The sequence below is a fragment of the Agelaius phoeniceus genome, chromosome 1 (assembly GCF_051311805.1).
Source record: "Agelaius phoeniceus isolate bAgePho1 chromosome 1, bAgePho1.hap1, whole genome shotgun sequence".
NCBI lineage: Eukaryota > Metazoa > Chordata > Aves > Passeriformes > Icteridae > Agelaius > Agelaius phoeniceus.
Genome location: NC_135265.1, coordinates 112097475 through 112116689, shown reverse-complemented (window position 1 = coordinate 112116689; position 19215 = coordinate 112097475). Strand labels below are relative to the sequence as shown.

The window sequence follows — 19215 nt, the reverse complement described above, 5'->3', positions numbered from 1 at the left end:
TATTCATTCTTGGCATATACCCTTATATTTGCACAGTTCTTACCCTTTTTCCTGTGGTATGAGAAAGGGCTTTTGGTCTTACCTTAGCAAAGTTGTTCTTAAGGTTTTAGATTTTTGTGCAGTTGTCACTGTGTTCCTGATGTAACCCCTAAAAGCTGGCAGTCAAGGAATGTGTCTGGGGCATGTGTGCAGCTAATTGAAATTGCCTTAATAGTAGTTGAAATACATGTAGTAGTTGAAATACAACCCCTCACTGGGATCTGACTGGTCTGTAACTCAGGAAGCTGCAAGAGGCTGTGGGTTTTTTGAGTCCCAACTCTACACATTGTGTCATGAGTTCGCTAATGCCAGATGCCTCTTCTGAAGTTTTTGTGGTGGTTGTCATTTATCAAAGAAGTGTAACTTGGTTGTTCTCAGTCTCCTGTTGCAATTTCCAAACAGTGTTTCTTTTCACATTGTATCCTTGAACGTGCCATGTTGCAAGAATCTGATTTTAATTTTTACTCTAAAATGTGGTGCTGTTTCTTGTAATGAAAGCTATACTGCACCTCTTCCATGTTGTGAATTTTTTTCTTCTTGATTTATTTATCTGTATTTAAAATAGTGATTTAAGTATTTAAAAAAAAAAGCTTCAACTAAACAAGAATGTTTATCCCTGAAGAAGAGATTATTCTGTAGTTGGACTAATGTTAAATATGATAAAGAGAAATATTGTCATGTCTTTAAATCAGGTAGGGTTAGACAGTACAGTACCAGAGGGGTCTAACAGGAAGTTGTGATGTGCTAAAACTGGCTGAGTGTGTGGATAGAAAGCCTCCAGCTCAGAGAAGACTTCTTGGTAAATCTGTAAATCGTGCCTTTGGCTTATGCAGGAATGCACCACTGAACAGGCTAAGTGAAGCACAGCTGCTGTGTAGCAGGCAAAATCCTGCCAACAAACAGAAAGAAAAGTTCAGGCTGTCAATGTGTCCATCTACCTCTCCCCCACTTTCCTTGTGATTCTGTCCAGAGTTGTCCCATGTCTTGGAGCCAAAGTGTATGGGGTTACTCTGTACTGTTCTCTGTACAAAGAGCAACAGCACAGAAGGAAAAGATTCCAGTTTTCCCTGGTTTGGAAACTTCTGGAGGCCTAATGGCTTATTTCCATTTTACAGCTTGCACTATAAGAAAAAAGGATACCAAATCTGTATAGTTTTACACCAAGTTAGACACCTGTTGTTTTATTCTACAGGAAATGAGTTACCAGCACAGAGAGCTACTGGAACTGGACTCAGCCAATGTGAGCACGAGCTGCCTTGCAAGTTTGCAGCAGCCCATGGGCATCCTTCTCCTGGAGCGTGCCCTGATGGCTCTGTCCCCTGTGGAGGAGCCCCCGTCCAAAAGGATGCGTGGGAGGACAGAGCTGCCCCCAGATGTGATCAGATGGATTGAACTTGCTAAGTAAATTCTTGCTTGAGACAATTTACTCCCACTTAGGTTTGCCCTGTGAAGAACTCTGCTTTTATGGCTTGTGGGATTTCTTTTTTAGTCTTTCTGTCTTTTAGAATTAGATATGCTTTTAATTTTTTTCTCAGTTAATACTGTCAGTGAGCGCAATTAAATTTTAAAAATGTACACTCTCATGATGCTGTCAGACTGCTGAAAAAAATCTTGTTCATAGCTTTTCAACTGCAGGAGTTTCCCTAGTTCAGCTATTACCCTACAGGATGAAGTTTATGTAGTTAAGTGTGTATTTCTGATCTTACATAAGAAATACTTCCTAGAAATTTACTATTTCAAGCTGATAATATTACTGCTAATTGAATTTTTTTTTTTTTTTAGATAGCCTCTGTTTGCATTGATATACATCTGCTGAGCTATTTAAAAGATTTCTCTTTTCAATTTTACTAGGCTCTACAGATCCCTTGGGGATTATGATGCCCTTCGTGGTATTTTCAGTGGTAAGATTGGGACTAAGGAAATTACACAGAAAGCTTTGTTGGCAGAAGCAAGGAATGATTATGCTGAAGCAGCTCAATATTATGATAAGGTAAAATTACAACAAGATATTTTTGTTTTGTAATTCTCTCATGACTTAAAACTAATCAAATTAGGAAAAAGTGCAATTATCTGGGCAGACAAATAAAAACACATGGGCACACTGCATCCCTGAGAGAGCAAATTGCATGTGTTCATGGCATGAGTTGCAGTGGGTAAAAATAAAGACAGATTTCAAACCTTATTTTAAAATGTTCACTCTTTGAAAATGTAGGTTTTCTGAAGATAGCTACCTGAAATTAATTTATGTATAAACACTGCAGTTGAAGATTGAATTTTCTGCATTTAATGTTGCTGTCGCACTCTGGTAAATGGATAGATATTTTTATGAGAATTAATTACAGTTAAGTTGCCCATGACTTAGAATTGAAACAGGTTCTTGGCTGGAATCTGGCACTACTCTCCCTTCAAATTCATTCCCTAGGCACTCTCCCAAGAAGACTGGCAAGATGGAGAGCCAACAGTAGCAGAGAAGGACTTCTGGGAACTTGCATCTCTGGAATGCTATGACCACCTCACAATGTGGAAGTCTCTGGAGTATTGTGCTACTGTTAATATTGATAGTGGAAAACCTCCAGACCTAAGCAAAACATGGAATGATCCATTTTTTCAGGTTTTTAGAAATTATTTCATTGGTACTGCACCATTTTTATCTCTGTAGGGATGCCCTACAGTATTGAGATTATGGGTGAAAATCAATTGCATTATTTGGGTTACTTTATTATGGAAATGAGTGGAGAATCATATTTTAAAAATTGAAACAATTACTTCTGCTTGTTCATTTTGATGTTTAATTTTTACCTCAAGTCTGTGGCAGATCCCATAGGACCAGCTTTATTGTCTCCTTCCTTTTGCAAGTCTTTTTTGTTGCTTTTCTCACTTATATTTTTTTCCTATTTTAAGAGTTACCAAAGCATGGATTTTGAAACTGGTAAAGTTTACTAACAACTTCTTGAGCTGTAGGAAAAGACTGCTTTGATTTGTTAGCAAATAGGAATTTGTCGAAAGTGAAAATATCTTTTAAAAAATTCAAAATTTTTTTTTTATTTATTTGATTTGCCACTGGTAACAAAAAAATTGATCATCTGTTATTCCATTCCAAGAAATAAAGACTGTGTTCTCACTTTGTAGGAGACATATCTGCCCTATATAATACGCAGTAAGTTGAAGTTACTGCTCAGTGGGGAGAATGACCAGACTTTGCTAACCTTTATTGATGAGGCAATGAAGACAGAACAGAAGAAAGCCATTATAGAAATGCACTACAGCCAAGAACTTAGTCTCCTGTACATCCTGCAAGATGATTTTGACAGAGCCAAATATTACATTAGCAATGGCATGCAGATCTTCATGCAGGTAATAATGTCTTCCATCTCTGGTATTTTTTTTTGTGTAAACTGGAACAATAAAACTGCTGTTACTATTACTGCTGCTAGATATTACTCTCAAGAGAAACACTCAGTGACTTCCATGTCAGGTGACAAAACTTCTTTTAAATTCACTGCTTGCAATGATGAAAGGTGAGTGAGCCAATGGAGTGCATTCTTCTGTTTTAGTTTGTTCTGTTTTGCTGATTTTATCTTTTATACATTTTTCAGAGTAATTGTTTGTGCAGACAATAAAAAATTTATTTTGTTCATCTTTCCAGGGGCTTCCTGTCCCCAGAACAAGCTTGCAAAGAGTGTTGCATTGGGAAGTTACAAATTCTATCCATTACTGAGTTTTGATTAGACTGTGGTACTTAGCTCAAACCTAGGATAGGAATTGCAGCTAGAATATGCCTCTGTGCTTGTCCAAAGCAGAGTTGCTCTCTGATTATCAGCTCTTAAATTACTTGTAAGAGGTTGGGTTCTAAACATACAAAACGTACAAAAGCATCAGATCAATAATTTGTATAGCACTGAACAGAACCATGCTTTAAATTCTGTCTTTGATTCTCTCCCTTTCTTTTCAGAGCTACTCCAGTATTGATTCCTTGTTATATCAAAGTCGAATGACCAAACTGCAGTCTGTACAAGCTTTGACAGAAATACAGGATTTCATCAATTTTATGACCAAAAGAAGTAAAGTTTTTTGGGTTTTTTTTGGTTTTTTTTTTTTTTTTTTTTTTTTTTTTTTTTGTTCTCAAGCAATTTTCCTTTTGTATTCAGTAATTGTGGTTTCCTGAACTTTGAATTTCTGGACTGCTGTTTGAAGAAGCAAAAGTCTGGAATTACTTCTTACTGTCTTCTTGACAGTAAGACCTATTACAGTTTTGTAAGATAGGATTGAACATAACTTTGTGTTCTATTGCAAAGTTTAATTTGCATAACTCTGGTGATAAGAGTTAAGCATCTCTTTTTTGAAAGTGTCATTTAAAGTTTTAAGCTAAGTTTTTTTATTGGAGTAACTTTTGGTAGTAAATAGCAGTTAGCAGAGATGAAAAAATCGACGCGGTATATAAGTTGCACCTACTGATGTAGTCCTGAAGTACACATTTGTGTGCATAAAACAAATTAGATATTTAGTTAACAGTGCCACTAGGTTCCAGCATGTTCATATATGGAAAGGAAACTACCTGGTGGTGATCTCCAGTGGCAGTTGACACAGATGTCCTTACAGAACCCCCTGTGCTTCAGCAATAAACAAAAGTGATATGATGATCACAAAGTAGCATTTTTAGTGCAAGCCCAGAAATGCCAGTGGGTTACTTAATGGCAGTTTCCTGGTTTGAATATTAGACTATATTTTGTTTAGCCTTGTTTTCATGCTGTTTGGCTTCAAATGCATTTAAAATGTTCTCAATTGATTTCTAGGTAACTTAGCTTCAGAGGCTTCCCTTAAGAGACTTCTCAGAACTTGGACAAGCAGATATCCAGATGCTAAAATGGATCCTATGAACATCTGGGATGATATCATTACAAACCGGTAAAATTGCATTCTTGGGTTAGCTTAGGTTCTGTCTGCCTGTTGAGTTCCAGGAAGTGCTTTTTCTAATGCTGCTTGTTTTTCTATGGGAGGGGTTTGATCCAATGTATTACTTTTTTCTTTCCTTTTTTAACTGTGGTAGTAGCTTTCTCAATATAACTGGGGAGTTTGTGTGACTAACTTGTGGAGAGGGGCAAAAGGAGGTTGAGAAATGGCCAGGGAATAAATTTTATTTTGATAGGGAAACATAGATGTTAGTTTAGTCATTTTCTTGCATCACTGACTATATACACTGTGTAAGCTGGCCCATTTCATATTCACTTTTACAATTGAGTAGATTAGCTGCATTTAGCTCAATGAAACACCACCCAAAAGGCCAGTCAGTTATGAATAAAAATACTTGGGCAGTTCCAAAATTAGGGAGCATACAAAACAAGCCCAGCCCTGTCACTCTCAGTGCCTCACCTGTTTATGGGAAAGTTAATGACCACTGCTTTAATTGGAGACTTCTGTTGTGCAGATGTTGCTAGAAAGAACAAAGGCTCTCTAGAGACTCCTTTGGATTAGCTCTGAAGAAACTGGAATGCTCTTTGAAATTTAAAAGTATTCTGTCCTTGCCATAGCGTCTGTCTTTGTCCCAATTTATTCTTCCAGTGAAAGTCTAGATTAGTCCTCCTTTCCTGTGTGATAACTTCTTCAGTAGCTCTGCTGATACATACCATGCTGTGTGATTTATTTTGTTATCTCTTGGTGTCAGGAAAGCATGGCTACAGAACAGCTTATTGCAGTTCAATATTAGGCAGAATACATGGTATGGCTCACTTTTGAAAAAAGTCTCAAAACATTTATGGCTCGAAGGGTTGTCAGGGTTTTAAACACTTTATGTGCTTTTTGAAAGCACCTTAAATTAGTAACAAGTGCCACTTCAGAGTGTGGTGCTGTCCTCTGCTTTGAGTAACAGTCTACGTAATGAGATGTGCTATTAAATTAGATAGGACTAGTTGTGGAGTAGCAGAATTCAGCATGGCAATTCCCTTTCAAAAGGTGAGTGTGGTTGCTGATCTGTTCTGCAATACAGATTTCAGTGTTGGCATGTGTTGATGTGATAAACCATTTGAGTAGCAAGTTGACATAAAATACAGCCTGGCACTCACACTAAATAATTGAGACTCCTTTGTTTGTTTGCACATCTGTGAAGCTGAAATGCAAGTTATGGCTTGGTGAACTTAGGGACTGTAGCTTGCACAAAGGAACTAACTAACAAAAAAATCCCACTCTGTAATCGACATTTTTCTAACACTAATCTTGCCAGTACAAGATCCTGAATGCTCTCAGGGTCAACCTCATCCCTGTTGGGAGTGTCCAGTCTCTGAAGCCTGTGTTTAGCCCTGCTAAAGGTGATAGCTGTAGTTTGATATTTTTTATTAGCTTTGTTTGCTGTTAGGCAGATCAACACTTTGGAACACTAATTTCCTGGATTGTATACCAGAGTGATCTATACCCCTGTTGTTGTTGTGCAGGTGTTTCTTTCTTGACAAACTGCAGGAGAAACTTCCCTCAGATCAGGCCAATGACAGTATGGAGGTGGATGGGGAATACAGTGCTGGTGACCAAATGGAAGTGGATCAACAGGGTGAAAGCATTCACGCAATGATTAAAAGCTGCAAATTCAATATGAAAATGAAGATGATAGAAAGTGCCAGGAAACAGGTGAATATACTGTCTGATAGCTTCCAATTTGCTGAGAAAATACATAGAAAAAGCTGGAAAAGCCGTTTAGGTGGTCTTTGGTACCCTTTTGCCAGGGCAAACCTTGTCCCTTTTTGACCCTGCAGTCCAGGACATTTTGAAAGCTCCAGAAAGTCAGTTCCACAATGAAAGAAAACAAAAGAATAAATGTTAATTAAAAAGTTGATGATAATTTGTCATTACTGGAAATGTGCCTGAAGTCCCCTTTGATCCACAGATGGTTTTGGACACTCTAAAGGGCAGATAAAGTATCTGAAATGTTTCAGTCCTTAATGGAGGGGATGCTTGCAATCAAGCATTATGCTTCCTATTCACAAATAATTTCTTCTGTACAAGAAAATGAATTCTAATTGAATTAGTATAATTTGCTTCAATCAGCAATGCTGGATTTCATTTTTTTTTTCACAGTTTTCATTACTGATGTTAGTTAACTAAGAAACTAAAGTTAAGTGACTTAGAAATTTTTGGTTGAATCTGGCGGTTGAAATGACTGAAACATCATTTTTGATGATGGGCCTTTGGTGTTTCAAACTTGAGACAAGATGAATAATTAAGTCAAGGTCTCCCATCTTCTGAGATGCTGCAGAAATCTGCAGTCATTTACAAGAGTTTATTTTAAGCAATCTGATAAGTAAATATAACATTATTGGTTTGTTGACTATACACTCTTGGAAGGAGTAAGTGAAAAATAAGATTTCCTTTCATGTTACTTCTGTGAAACTTCTCATCAAAACACAAATATAAATGATTTTCTTAATGCTATCTTAAATCAAGTTGTGTTTCCCATATGTGTTTGTACTGTGGAGCAGTTAAATGCTTCTTGCAGCTGGAATGATTTTCTCAGTTGTTTAAACCTCTGTTCCTCTCTTTTGCTATTCAAACTTCTCCGTTAGCACAAATGTGGTTCTGATTATGAGACCCAGCAGGCAGTGAGCACCTCTTACTTGTGTTACTTAAACCCTCTCATCCCTAATTTGGTTGTGGGCAGGTTTAGTGTCTCTTCAGGTATATGATCTGACAGTTCTCTTAATCTGCATACAGAACAGCTTTGCAGTGGCCAAGAAGCTCCTGAAAGACTTGCGCAAGGAAGCCAGATGGAGGGAGGAGTGGCTGCTGAGGTGGAATTACGCCTATTGCCGCTTCACTCACAGCAGCAGCCGCAACCTGAGCTGTCCTGAGCGCCTGCTCTCAGTGCTGAAAACCATCTCCCTGCTTGGTAACAGCCTTTGCTTCACCTTCTTTACTTTACAAAGTTGCTTTGTTGTCCAGTTACCAACTTTTGTTTTTGAATCCCAACAGAAGATACCAAATCTGACTGTCTCAGCAAGAACATAACGGCCTTCCGAAACCAGAATCTTCTTCTGGGTACTACGTATCACATCATGGCCAATGCTCTTAGTCAGAATCCAAGGTGTCTTGAGCAAATTGAGAAAGAAAAGGCTGGGAAGATATCACTAATATCAGGAGAAAGCCTTGAGAACCCTAAAAAGGTAAAAGAGAGGGGAAGATCCTTTAGTAATTTCAGTGTCATTATTACTAAAAATTACTACTTCAGTATGTAGTGATGGCTGTGGATAGATACAGAGCATGTGAAACCTGTCTGCTATTCGCAGTGATTTGTCCAGCAACACCAGATAGAGAAAGAAAAGCGGGGGAAAAAAGCAAAAAACAAGGCTGTGGTTGCTGTTTCTTCCAGGTTTTGCTCTCCTGGAGTTCTGCGTCACTCTTCCTTTCTAAATAGGAGAATGTTCTTGTGTTTGTCTGTACCTGCATTTTGAGTGGAGGGGGAAGACACAGTCACAGCATCTGCCTGCACAGTGGTGAGACAAGGCTTGGGATCCTCAAAGAATGCCTTGATTTCAGCTGGGCATTTGTGACCTGCTTCATGCCCCCAGATTGTTCTTTTTGATAAAGAGATGTTTATAATACTGATACACTTACTTTATCTAGGTAATTTTAATGGAATTTTTTAAGGCAGAGCACATGCAGGTTGTCTTTGCCTATTTTGGGTTGGTGTGCATTTGAAGAATACAGTTCTAGACTGTGCTGCAACTAAAATTATATTTGCTGTCAGCTGCCTTACATGCATTGACTTCTTGTCTGTCAAATGAATTGAGAATTTGAAGTACCACTGCTGGCTTATATCTACTAATTTCTAAAGCTACCTTGAAGACACTTACATATAGAATCATAGAATGGTTTGGGTTGAAAGGGACCTTAAAGATCATCTAGTTTCATCTAGTTCCAACCCCCCTACCATAGGCAGGGACATCTTTCACTAGACCAGGTTGCTCAGTGCTCCATCCAGCCCGGCCTTGAACACATCCAGGGATGGGGTATTCACAACTTCTCTGGGCAACCTGTTCCAGCAGGTCACCACCCTCACAGCAAAGAGCTTCCTCCTAATATCCAATCTAAACCCACTCTCTTTCAGTTTGAAGCAATTGCTCCTTGTCCTGCATGTCACTACATGTTCTTGTGAAAAGTCCTTCTCCCATCTTTCTTGCAGGATCACTTCAGGGAATATGAGCCATATTAGTATAAAACAAACAAAAAAATGTTCTTAATTTGTGTTTCATGGCTGTTAAAAGTAAAGCAGATCAAGAAGAAATTCCTGGAAAAAAAGGTTTTAAATTTTCAGGTGTGTAGAAATGTAAGCAAAAGCTTGAGCTTCATTTATTTAGCTGATTCTTAAGAGCATTCTTCTTTAGACAATCTAAAGGATGAGGACAAAAGTTCTTCTGTGTCAGATGAGTAAAATTACCATACCAGGGATTTCTGAAAGATTAAGAAGCTTAGCGTTTTTTTAGCTTACTATTAAGAAGCACTCTGACCCTGGTAGTCTCCTTCTACCTACCTGACTGTTTAATTTCAGTTACAGCATTTAGTGTGGCCAGAAGTGCCAGGGAAGGGATTGTCCTGCTGTGCTTGGCAGTGGTGAGGCTACACCTCAAATCCTGTGTTCAGTTCTGGGCCCCTCACCACAAGAAAAACATTGAGGGGCTAGAGCATGTCCAGAGAATGGCAGCAGAGCTGGAGAAGGGCCTGGAGCACAGGTCCTGTGAGGAGCAGCTGAGGGAACTGGGATTTTTTTAGCCTGGAGAAAAGAAGTCTCAGGGAAGACCTCATTGCTCTCTTCAACCACCTGAAAGGAGATTGTAGTGAGGTGAGAGTTGTTCTCTTCTGCCGTGTTCCAAGTGAGAGGGTGAGATAAAATGGCCTTAAGTTGTGCCAGTTAGGTTCAGATTGGATATTAGAATTTCTTATTTTATGTTTTGAGGCATTGGAGTAAGTTGTCCAGGTCACTGGTGGAGTCACCATCTCTGGAAGTGTTTAAGAGGCATCTGGATGTGGCACTTTCAGATACGGTGTAGGGGTATTTGTGGTGGTGCTGAGTTGGCAGTTGGACAGATATCATGAAAGTCTCTTTCAACTTCCATGCTTCTGTAATTCTGTAAAGAATCCTGTCAAGTCACCCATTGCATGAGCTGCATTAGAAATGTATTATGAATATTACTATATTTATGGTAGAGAAAAAGGCATCAGATTCAAAATAGTTTGATGCATGCTTTTTTAACACAAATTCCAAGTGTAACTGTAGTGCAGATGTTGTAGATATGTCTTAATAGGAAAAAACCCTGAAAGTTTTATTATATTTTCTGTTAACTGTTTCCAAAAGTTCCAGTAACATTAACTTTTCTGCAGTGACAAAAATTGCACTTAACATATCCAAAGACTAATCTAAGTTTATGTATTCCTATTGAAAATTATGGAAACTAAAGTTCTGGAAATCACTGCTAGAAATAACATCCCAATTTTTTTCCTTTATATCAGCTGCTCAGAACATCTTAAAACACCTAAAGTTTTATCCACTCAAGACTTGCAACAAAGCTCCAGTTTCAGAAAGGATTGTTCAATGCTACTTTAGCACTGATGTGTGTTTTTTTCCTCTTATGGCTGAATTTCAGGTGCTGGCAGGTCTGAACAAGAAGGCTTTTCAGTGTTTCAGCTGTGCTGTGAGGAAGTCTGAAGAGGAGGTGCAGTCCTCCTCTATGGACCACGTGGACGTGGTGGGAGTTGTGGATGCATATCTGACTTTGATCAGCTTCTGTGACCAGTATCTGCGCAGGGAAGAGGAAGGCTTGCTTGGTGAGTCAGCATTTCTCCTAAGCTTGTGAGAGGTATTTGTCTGTGGTCCGTGAGCTTTTGCTGTACCCAGGAGATCTCTGTGAACAGCACAGCTTGAATTTCAGTGGAGCAGTTTGACCCCCAGTTCAGCATCATTTGTATGCCTTTTTTCACCTCCTCTGCTCCTGCTGGCTTTGGTACTAGTGGATCACTTGTAGTCTCACTCTTAGTTGTGATAAATATATCATATCCAGCAGATGCTTCCCTTGTTCCTTCCCAGACCACAGCAGCCTTGTCTTTAAAGCAGGCAAGATACCAGCAGTGATGCAGCTTCCTGATAAAGCTAATCCTTACAGTCCCCAAGTACATGTGTTGCAGATGTGTGCAGTTCAAACAGATGGGAAGGAGAACAAAGTAAAAATACAAAATACACTTGATAAAAAAATACCAAATTGTAAAGATGAATGTTTCAGATGATCAAAGACATGGAACAAGTGATGGTGTTTCTGATAATTCTTGTTTAATGTCTCTTGGCAGAAATTAACACTGTGGATTTGCAGCAGTTCCCAGCTATTGTGGTGGAGAAAATGATAAAAGCTTTAAAACTGAATTCCAGAGAAGCCAGGCTGAGATTTCCTAGACTGCTCCAAATAATTGAAAGATATCCAGCAGAGACATTGGGTCTAGTGACACGAGAGGTTAGTTGCTTCAATTTTTCTGCCAGCAAATGTTGCTGTAAATGAAATTTGAAAGGTGGGGGTGGGATACATAGAGAGGTTAGACTGGTAAGTTTTGCTTCAGGGAAATCAGATAAATTTTATCCCATCATTGTTCCTTGTCTTTTCTGTAACTTACTGAGTTGAATTAATGTGGACAGAAAATTTTTCTTGGAAATTTAGCTTTTTATCATTATTATCATTCCAAATATTTGTTTGAAAGTTGCTGGAGAACAACTGTGGTATGCTTTGTCTTTTTTTTTTCCTTCAGAACAATCTAAATGGGCTGACAAAGGTGGTTAGCATTAGGGTGAGGAATGTATCTTATTCCTGTAGACCGAGTTTCCTGTATGCAGGAAGCCAGCAGCTTTTCCAGACTCATTCCATGTCACCCACCTTTCCCTGTCCTTCTTCACTTCAGAGATTACTACAGCTTTGTCTTCCTTTGTAATTCCCACTTCCTTCCTTCTTTCCTTCCATCCACAACCTGTCTTTCCATTGCCATTCCATGGCAGGATAGCATGAGCCTTCCCTGCTGTGGTGGGACAGATAAGCTGAGACCTTCTCTGTGACTCGTGCCTGTTCCTGCCTGCCTTTCCAAGCCCATGTCATTGTGCTGCTGCTCCCAGAGCCACAGGCTCTTTGAGAGGAGGAACTCAAGTGAGGCAGAAACCCGGATTCATTATCCCAAGGAGTTGAGAAAATAGCAGAAATGGCTGAGGTGCACAAGGTGTGGCCATGGAGAAACACAAGGAGTTCAAACAGAACCTGACACAAGCTGACAAATCTCAATCAGAAAGGGAGTTCACCAGGCATTTATTTATCCTATCCTCTGTCTTTCTGTGAAATAAAATACTGGCAATCTGATCTTAAATTCTATTAGAAATGCTTAAAGATGAACAAAGGACAAAACTGTGGTAGGAGTTTCAGTGTTCTCCTTCCTGGCATTTTTTACTCAAATCAAGACTTTAACCCAATGGTGTTGGAATTGAATTCCTTCAGATTTTTGAGTTGTGTGTATGTGATGATCAAAAATTATTGCATTGCATCCAGAGACAAAAGACTCAAGTTTTGAGTGTAAAGCCTTATATTGATCAACAGGCTGCAAATCTTTATGATGGAAAACCTATTAAGCAGCACTAGTGGTGGTAGTAGTAGTGATATTAATAATTAAATCTGTGCTTCATTGGGGTATGTTTTGCACATCTAGTTGACATTCTCTGTTTCCTTGTCACGTTTCTCTGTCAGGCTGCAGTACAGAGCAGTTTTGTTTGTTTGCTGTCTTTGGTGTTTTTGAGGAAGACCAAATATGAAAGCAGTGTCTGTGTTTTTGCAGCTTTCTTCGGTTCCCTGTTGGCAGTTCATTGGTTGGATTAGCCAGATGATGGCACTACTTGACAAGGATGAAGCAGTAGCTGTGCAACACACTGTTGAAGAGATTGCAAATACCTACCCCCAGGCACTCATCTACCCTTTCATGATCAGCAGTGAAAGTTACTGCTTCAAAGATACTGCAGCTGGCTGCAAGAACAAGGAGTTTGTAGAAAGGTGAATTTGCAACTGGAGTAGCTCTTCTGTATGTTTTTTTTGCAGGAGTGGACAGATTCGTTTATTTTTCCTACATAAACTCTTTTCTTTAGCGAGCACGAGAAATATTAGAGGGTAGTCTTGAGTTTTTGTTTAAAGGCACAGAGAAATGCAGTACATCAGCTCTGTCAGTGTCAGGCATACTCAGGTTGGTGGCATGAAACCTTATGAAGTGTTGGGACCATGTAGTCCCCAGGCTGTTTCAAGTTAAAAGTTTTCCCAAGATAAAACAAAAAGACCACAGAGAGACAACGCCTTTTTCTTTGTAATTCTGTGCTATTGAACATTTATCACCTTTCTAATACCAAGAGGAAGCAGCTATGTTTAAGTAGAATAGACACTCATACCAGACTTCAGAGAGGACAGTGAAATGGATGCAGGTTATCTTGGGAATGACAGCTCTTGGCTGTGGTGTTCTCTGCTTATTCAGTGTGCAACATGCAGCTTTTCTTACAAGCTTTCCCTTGTCCCTTTTGGCATGCGGTAACACTTGAGTTAATCCCCAGGCAAAAATCAGTTTCTATCACACAATGCTGTAGAACCACTCTTAAAATTTTGGGTGTCTTTTTGCCTTTTTCTCAAATTTGATACATTTGCTGAATAAATTTTTGCTTCGAATAAAAATACCAAGTCATGTGTTTCACAGACAGTATCACCCTTCAGTAACTGTCATGACAGGGGTACATGGTCTGGTCAGTGCCTGTGTCTGTTTCAAGCATGCTTTCCATTCACCCACCAAGTTCCTATTTTCACAGTGGGACATATAATTAAAAAACTGGGAGCTGTGTAGCACATTTAGTCAACATATAAACAGTCATGCAGCCCAAGAGGGAATTCCAAGGGAGTCTTACCTACCTACACCTGAATTGTTTTACCAGATTCTTGTATATAGCAGACAGTCTGGACCATTGCTTATCTGCAGGCAAGGTGGTGATAGTAGTTTCTGTTGCATTGTGATGCATCTTTCTCTTCATTTAAAGGATCAAGAATAAGCTGGATAGAGGAGGAGTAGTTCAAGATTTTGTTCACTCCCTGGAGCAGCTCTCTAATCCTGTAATGATTTTCAAGGTAAAGTGTATTTTTCCCTACTTTCCCTTCGTTCCTCTCCCTCTGTTCAGGAGAGCAAGTGCTGGGTGGAGCCTGACACGGTTCAGTTGCCACCACAGCCACAGGAAGTGGTTCCGCTCAGCACCAACCGATGATGATGATGATGTCGGGGTGCCTGTCAGCAGCTTTCACTGGTGATGGACTCCCTCCCTTGTGCCAGCTGGATGTTCTGCTCCAGCCCTTTTCAGCTTTCCCCTTCAGGCTCTGTGCCCTGCCCCACGGTCAGTCTTCCTTAATCATTCTGAAACCCTTACAGAATTATCATTTCTGGCCATCTTTATAATTCTGGACTACTTGTGTTCTTATGCCCTTTCCCTGCTGGGCATCCCTGGCTATGTTCAGACTTGTTTGTCCAAGTGATTCTTGTCCTGTGTTTTGTGCCACTCCTGGCCTCACAGAGGCTTTCTTAGCACCAAACACTATGGCAGTAAACATAACTATCATAATAAAGTAGAAATATTTTATCAAGACACACAACAAAAGGAAAATATTTCCACAGTCTTTTGGTTGCTCTTTATTTTGTCAAAAGACACACAATAGTTGACTATTAGTAAATACAGTAACCCCAGTGCAATCTGCTTGGCCTACTGAAGAGCTAGGGTCAATAAATCTTTTCTTGGTACTCATCTGTTTTCTTCTCTTTGCAGGATTGGGCTGAGGATGTCAGAAATGAGTTGTCAAAGCCTCAGAGAAATAAAAAGAAGCTTAAGGAAATGTATGAAGGAATGTACAAGAATCTGGGAAATTTGGAGAGTCCTGGCCTTGGATTGATGAGGAAAAGGTTTATTCAGGTATATGTGGTTACTGGGTAATGTTGGCATCATGGCTTTTCTAGAAGGGAATAGAAAGTCAAAAGAGGGAACCAGATCACGGCTTTTACAGGTGTTGCAGGACTTGATGAGACTTGATCTAGTCAGGAGTACAGGACTGGGATTTCTTTGCTAGAAGCCATGGACTTAACATAGTTCACTTTCCACTTCTAACTGCCCTGCAGGGATAAATGTACTGTCTTATACAGCTTCCACCTCTCCTGTCCTGAATGTTGCCAGGTTCTTAGGACCTGAGCCTCTAATCATCCGTGGGAATCTGGCTTTGTTTTTTGTTCCTTGCTGCCAAGGATTTATGAGCACCTTAGGGAGTTTTGCTGTATTATACTTCTCAGATTTGCTGCCGATACAAAGTTACTTATACAGAAGAATTACTACTATGAAGAATTAAAGAAAAGACTTTACAAAACTGACTGAATTCCAAAGTGGTGAAAATCAGCATAGAAAATGAAGTGACACATGTGGCAAAAAATGTAATTACCCGGTATCATATAGAAATTCTGCATATTTTAGCTGACTATTGCAGTTCAAGAACAAAATCTTGGTTTGTGATGGTTCCTTGAAAACATCAGCTGTGAAAACTCAAGGGTAGTCAAGAAAGAAAAGCAAATGCTCATCATTATTAAGAATAGAGAACTAAACTATAGATTCGTACATTGGCATAGCAGCCTTCTCTGACTCTGGCTTCTTGAACATTATAGTCCTCGTCTGCAGTATTCTCAGCACAGATACAGTAAATTTGGAGGAGGTTCAAAGTAGCAAGAATAATCAGAGGTACAGAGTAACCACTGCACAAGCAACTTTAGCATTCCTCCAGCTGGAAAAGATGCAATGATGCCAGCTACAGTGAAGCTCTTAACATCAGTCCCATGGTTGGACTTGGTGAACTTGCAGGTCTTTTCCAACCTTAGCAGTTGTATGATTCTATCAGGAGCACTGAACAGGAAGTAGATGCGCTATGGAAGTGGCAGGTTCAGACCAGTGAGAAGTGTTTCCTCATTCAGTGCACACTTAGGTCCTGAACTCCTGCTGCAGGGTGTTAGATGCTTTCATGGGTTCACATAGCAAGCAAGCAATAGCAGGGAGAGGGGGCAGTGCTTTAAGAGCTTTTACATATAAATGCACACTCCCGGGTCCAGAAATCCCTGAGGTGCAAATTGCTGAGGGCAGGAGAGTGATACTCCTGTAGAAGGAGGTCCTGACTGTATGCTTGTCTGTGTGTGCACAGCCCCGTGGCCAGGGCGGGGTGCATCCAGCTGTCTCCCGTTGTGGCCATCCTTATGTCACATTAGCATTAGATAAACTCACCTGGGTGTCTGCAGGGAGATTCCTTCCCCATGAGTGGGAAAGGTGGAGGATGAGAGTAAGGTGGAGTCGGAGGTGAGGTGATAATGAAGCAGAAAGGGTAATTGGGAGTTTAGGGGCACACTAGCCCTCTGAATGTGCTGCTCTGAGATAAGACGGGTCTTTGATGATAATGACTTCAAACTTAAGAGTGGGGGATAAGAATGTGCAGGATGTGCCAGGGGTGGGGGTAGGGAGAGGGGAGCAGCTATACAGGGTACATGCACAGCAAGGGACATAGCAGGCATGAGCACAAAGGCTGTTTGGATTATATGTGTGCCCACACCAAAAAAAAATATCCATGGCTCTTCAAAACACTGAGATGTGCAGTGTTAGAAGACACAGGGAGAAGAGCAAGGGAGATGCTGGAGAGGGATATCAAGGTTGTTCCCGTCTGGTAAAGGGAAGAGAGAGAGCAGAGAGTAGCTGCAGAAGAGAGACAAGGTGATGGTGCACAGGCTCTGAAGTCTTTGCTTTCGTGATGCATTATTATGAAGAAACAAAGTGTGCTGTGAGAATAACTGTACCATTTCTAGTGTCCTTGCTGGGGAAAAAAAACAAGTTGTCTCTCTTGACTGACACATAAAATTACTACGTGGAGTACTTCAGGCTCATAATCTGGAAATAGATTTAGTGATAAAGATGTTTTTGACTGTAGCAGTCTCCTCAAAAGGTTAATGGATTTTGTATTTTCATTTACTTCAGTGAAATAGCTGTGTCTTCATAGCTTGATAGAAAAATGATCAGGCAATGAAAAAAACATCTTTCCAAGCCATTAATACCCATCCAAGAAGGAACATTTGGTTTTTCTAGAACTTTGAATTATGAATACAAGAAGTCAATTCAGTTAACTATTTGTAGATAATACTTACTTTGTTCATTAAATGGATCCGTGTCCAAAACTTTGCTCTTTTCCTATATCAGGATATTTAAAATACTTTAAAATATGGGTTTATGCATTCTATGTCCAAAATTATTGCTAGGCAGTAATAAATCCATGAATAATAAATCCAATGGTAAATAAAACATGTAAAACATTTCTCAGAGTCACAGAATGATTTGGGTTGGAAAGGACCTGAAAGATCATCTGGTTCCAGCACCCCTGCCATGGCCAGAGGCACTTCCCACTAGACCAGGTTGCTCAGGGCCCCTTCCGACCTGGCTTTGAACGCTTCCAGGGATGAGGCATCTGCAACTTCTCTGGGCAACCTGTTCTGGTTTACATTAAGAATTTCTTCCTAATATCAAGACAAGCTGTGTATATAGATAGGAAGGTGCTCTTTTCGTGCTCTTGGATAGTTTCTAGCACTGTGTAAACAGGATTCCTTTTTATAAATGATTGTTAGGCTTTTGGGAAGGAGCTGGATCATCATTTTGGCAGAGGTGGTTCAGAACTGTTGGATATGAGGACTAGTGACTTCGATGCAATTGCAGCTTCTCTCCACTCAAAAATGAACAAAACCCATAAAGAACCTGGGAACCTCAAAGAATGTTCACCATGGATGAGCGAATTCAAAGCTGAGTTCTTGAGGAGTGAACTGGAGGTTCCTGGTAAGTTCCTGTTCAGTGTCAATGGTGAATTGTCCCTTACAAGAAAGTTGCTCTTGAACTTCATTTCTTACATTGGCTGTATGACCCTTTTTTCTGGCCTTAAGCCTTATCTGGCCCTACTTGAAATAATTTTATTCACTCATTATCTCTTAAATCCATTCTTAAGCTGTAGTCCTGATTTTTAAAACTGTATCTAAGCTTATATCTCTTACCTAAGAATTTAGTATTTTTCTAAGGGCCTGACTCTGGGAAATCTGATATATAAATCTAATACATGTTTAAATCTAGTTCAAAAAAGGCTGTGTCTTCTGAAACCAGCAAGAACTCCATTCTAACAGCTAAACAAGGAGAGGGTATCAGTAATTCACAGATAAAATCATACTACATGTATGTTGGATCTTTTTTACGCATTTAAAAATATTTTATTCATAGTTGTCATTCTACCAGTTTGACAAAACGTTTGGATGTGTGTTCTGGTGTTAAACACACTTTAAAATAACATCAGGCTATGTACTAATATTTTTTTTCCACTACCACTTCAGGTCAGTATGATGGAAAAGGGAAACCACTGCCAGAGTACCACGCAAAAATCTCTGGATTTGATGAACGGGTATGTTTTTAAAATTGAGTCAGAATCCTGTGTGGTATAAATCTGTGTCCATGTAGCATTTGAAGAATTTGGCAGTAGCAGGGTCATTGCTTGTTTACACATCTTGCAGCATACAAAGGAAAGGCTGCAAGTGGGCATTTGTTTTTCTGTTATAATTGAGTAACTCGATTATGTCATCTAGGAATGACAGATATACTTAATTCCAGCGATGATTCTGTAAGACCAAGTCTTCTGTCACAAATATTTTTCTTTTTCCTGTCTTTTTCCAAGATAAGTGTGATGGAATCCTTGAGGAAGCCAAAACGCATAACGATCCGAGGCAGCGATGAGCGGGAGTATCCTTTTCTTGTCAAAGGTGGGGAAGACCTGCGACAAGACCAACGCATTGAGCAGCTCTTTGATGTAATGAACATTATCCTTTCCCAAGATGCTACATGTAGCCAAAGAAATATGCAGTTGAAAACTTACCAGGTCATCCCCATGACAACAAGGTAGGCATTTATCTTGAAGGGACAGAAATCCTTTTGTTAACATCTATTAGTTTTGAGATGTTGGAAAGTGAGAATTTTGCCAGATTCAGATTGAGATTGAGCCTGGAGAAGAAGAGGCAAGCCACAGAGGGCTTTGCCAGATTCAGATTAAGAGTGTTTTG

At 39.7% G+C, this 19215-nt stretch overlaps 1 protein-coding gene across 1 annotated transcript in view; it reads left to right on the top strand.

Moving 5' to 3' along the window:
- The window catches only part of PRKDC (protein kinase, DNA-activated, catalytic subunit), an 82893-nt gene that overhangs the window by 56290 nt on the left and 7388 nt on the right, over positions 1 to 19215 (top strand). Inside the window, exons 63-79 of the mRNA XM_054637612.2 lie at positions 1232 to 1440; positions 1891 to 2029; positions 2462 to 2650; positions 3169 to 3393; positions 3992 to 4100; positions 4833 to 4944; positions 6465 to 6654; positions 7735 to 7909; positions 7993 to 8183; positions 10662 to 10842; positions 11359 to 11519; positions 12874 to 13085; positions 14105 to 14192; positions 14879 to 15022; positions 17749 to 17953; positions 18496 to 18563; positions 18834 to 19054. Coding sequence (XP_054493587.2) covers positions 1232 to 1440; positions 1891 to 2029; positions 2462 to 2650; positions 3169 to 3393; positions 3992 to 4100; positions 4833 to 4944; positions 6465 to 6654; positions 7735 to 7909; positions 7993 to 8183; positions 10662 to 10842; positions 11359 to 11519; positions 12874 to 13085; positions 14105 to 14192; positions 14879 to 15022; positions 17749 to 17953; positions 18496 to 18563; positions 18834 to 19054 — 2819 coding nt within the window. The remainder of the gene's footprint in view (positions 1 to 1231; positions 1441 to 1890; positions 2030 to 2461; positions 2651 to 3168; positions 3394 to 3991; positions 4101 to 4832; positions 4945 to 6464; positions 6655 to 7734; positions 7910 to 7992; positions 8184 to 10661; positions 10843 to 11358; positions 11520 to 12873; positions 13086 to 14104; positions 14193 to 14878; positions 15023 to 17748; positions 17954 to 18495; positions 18564 to 18833; positions 19055 to 19215) is intronic.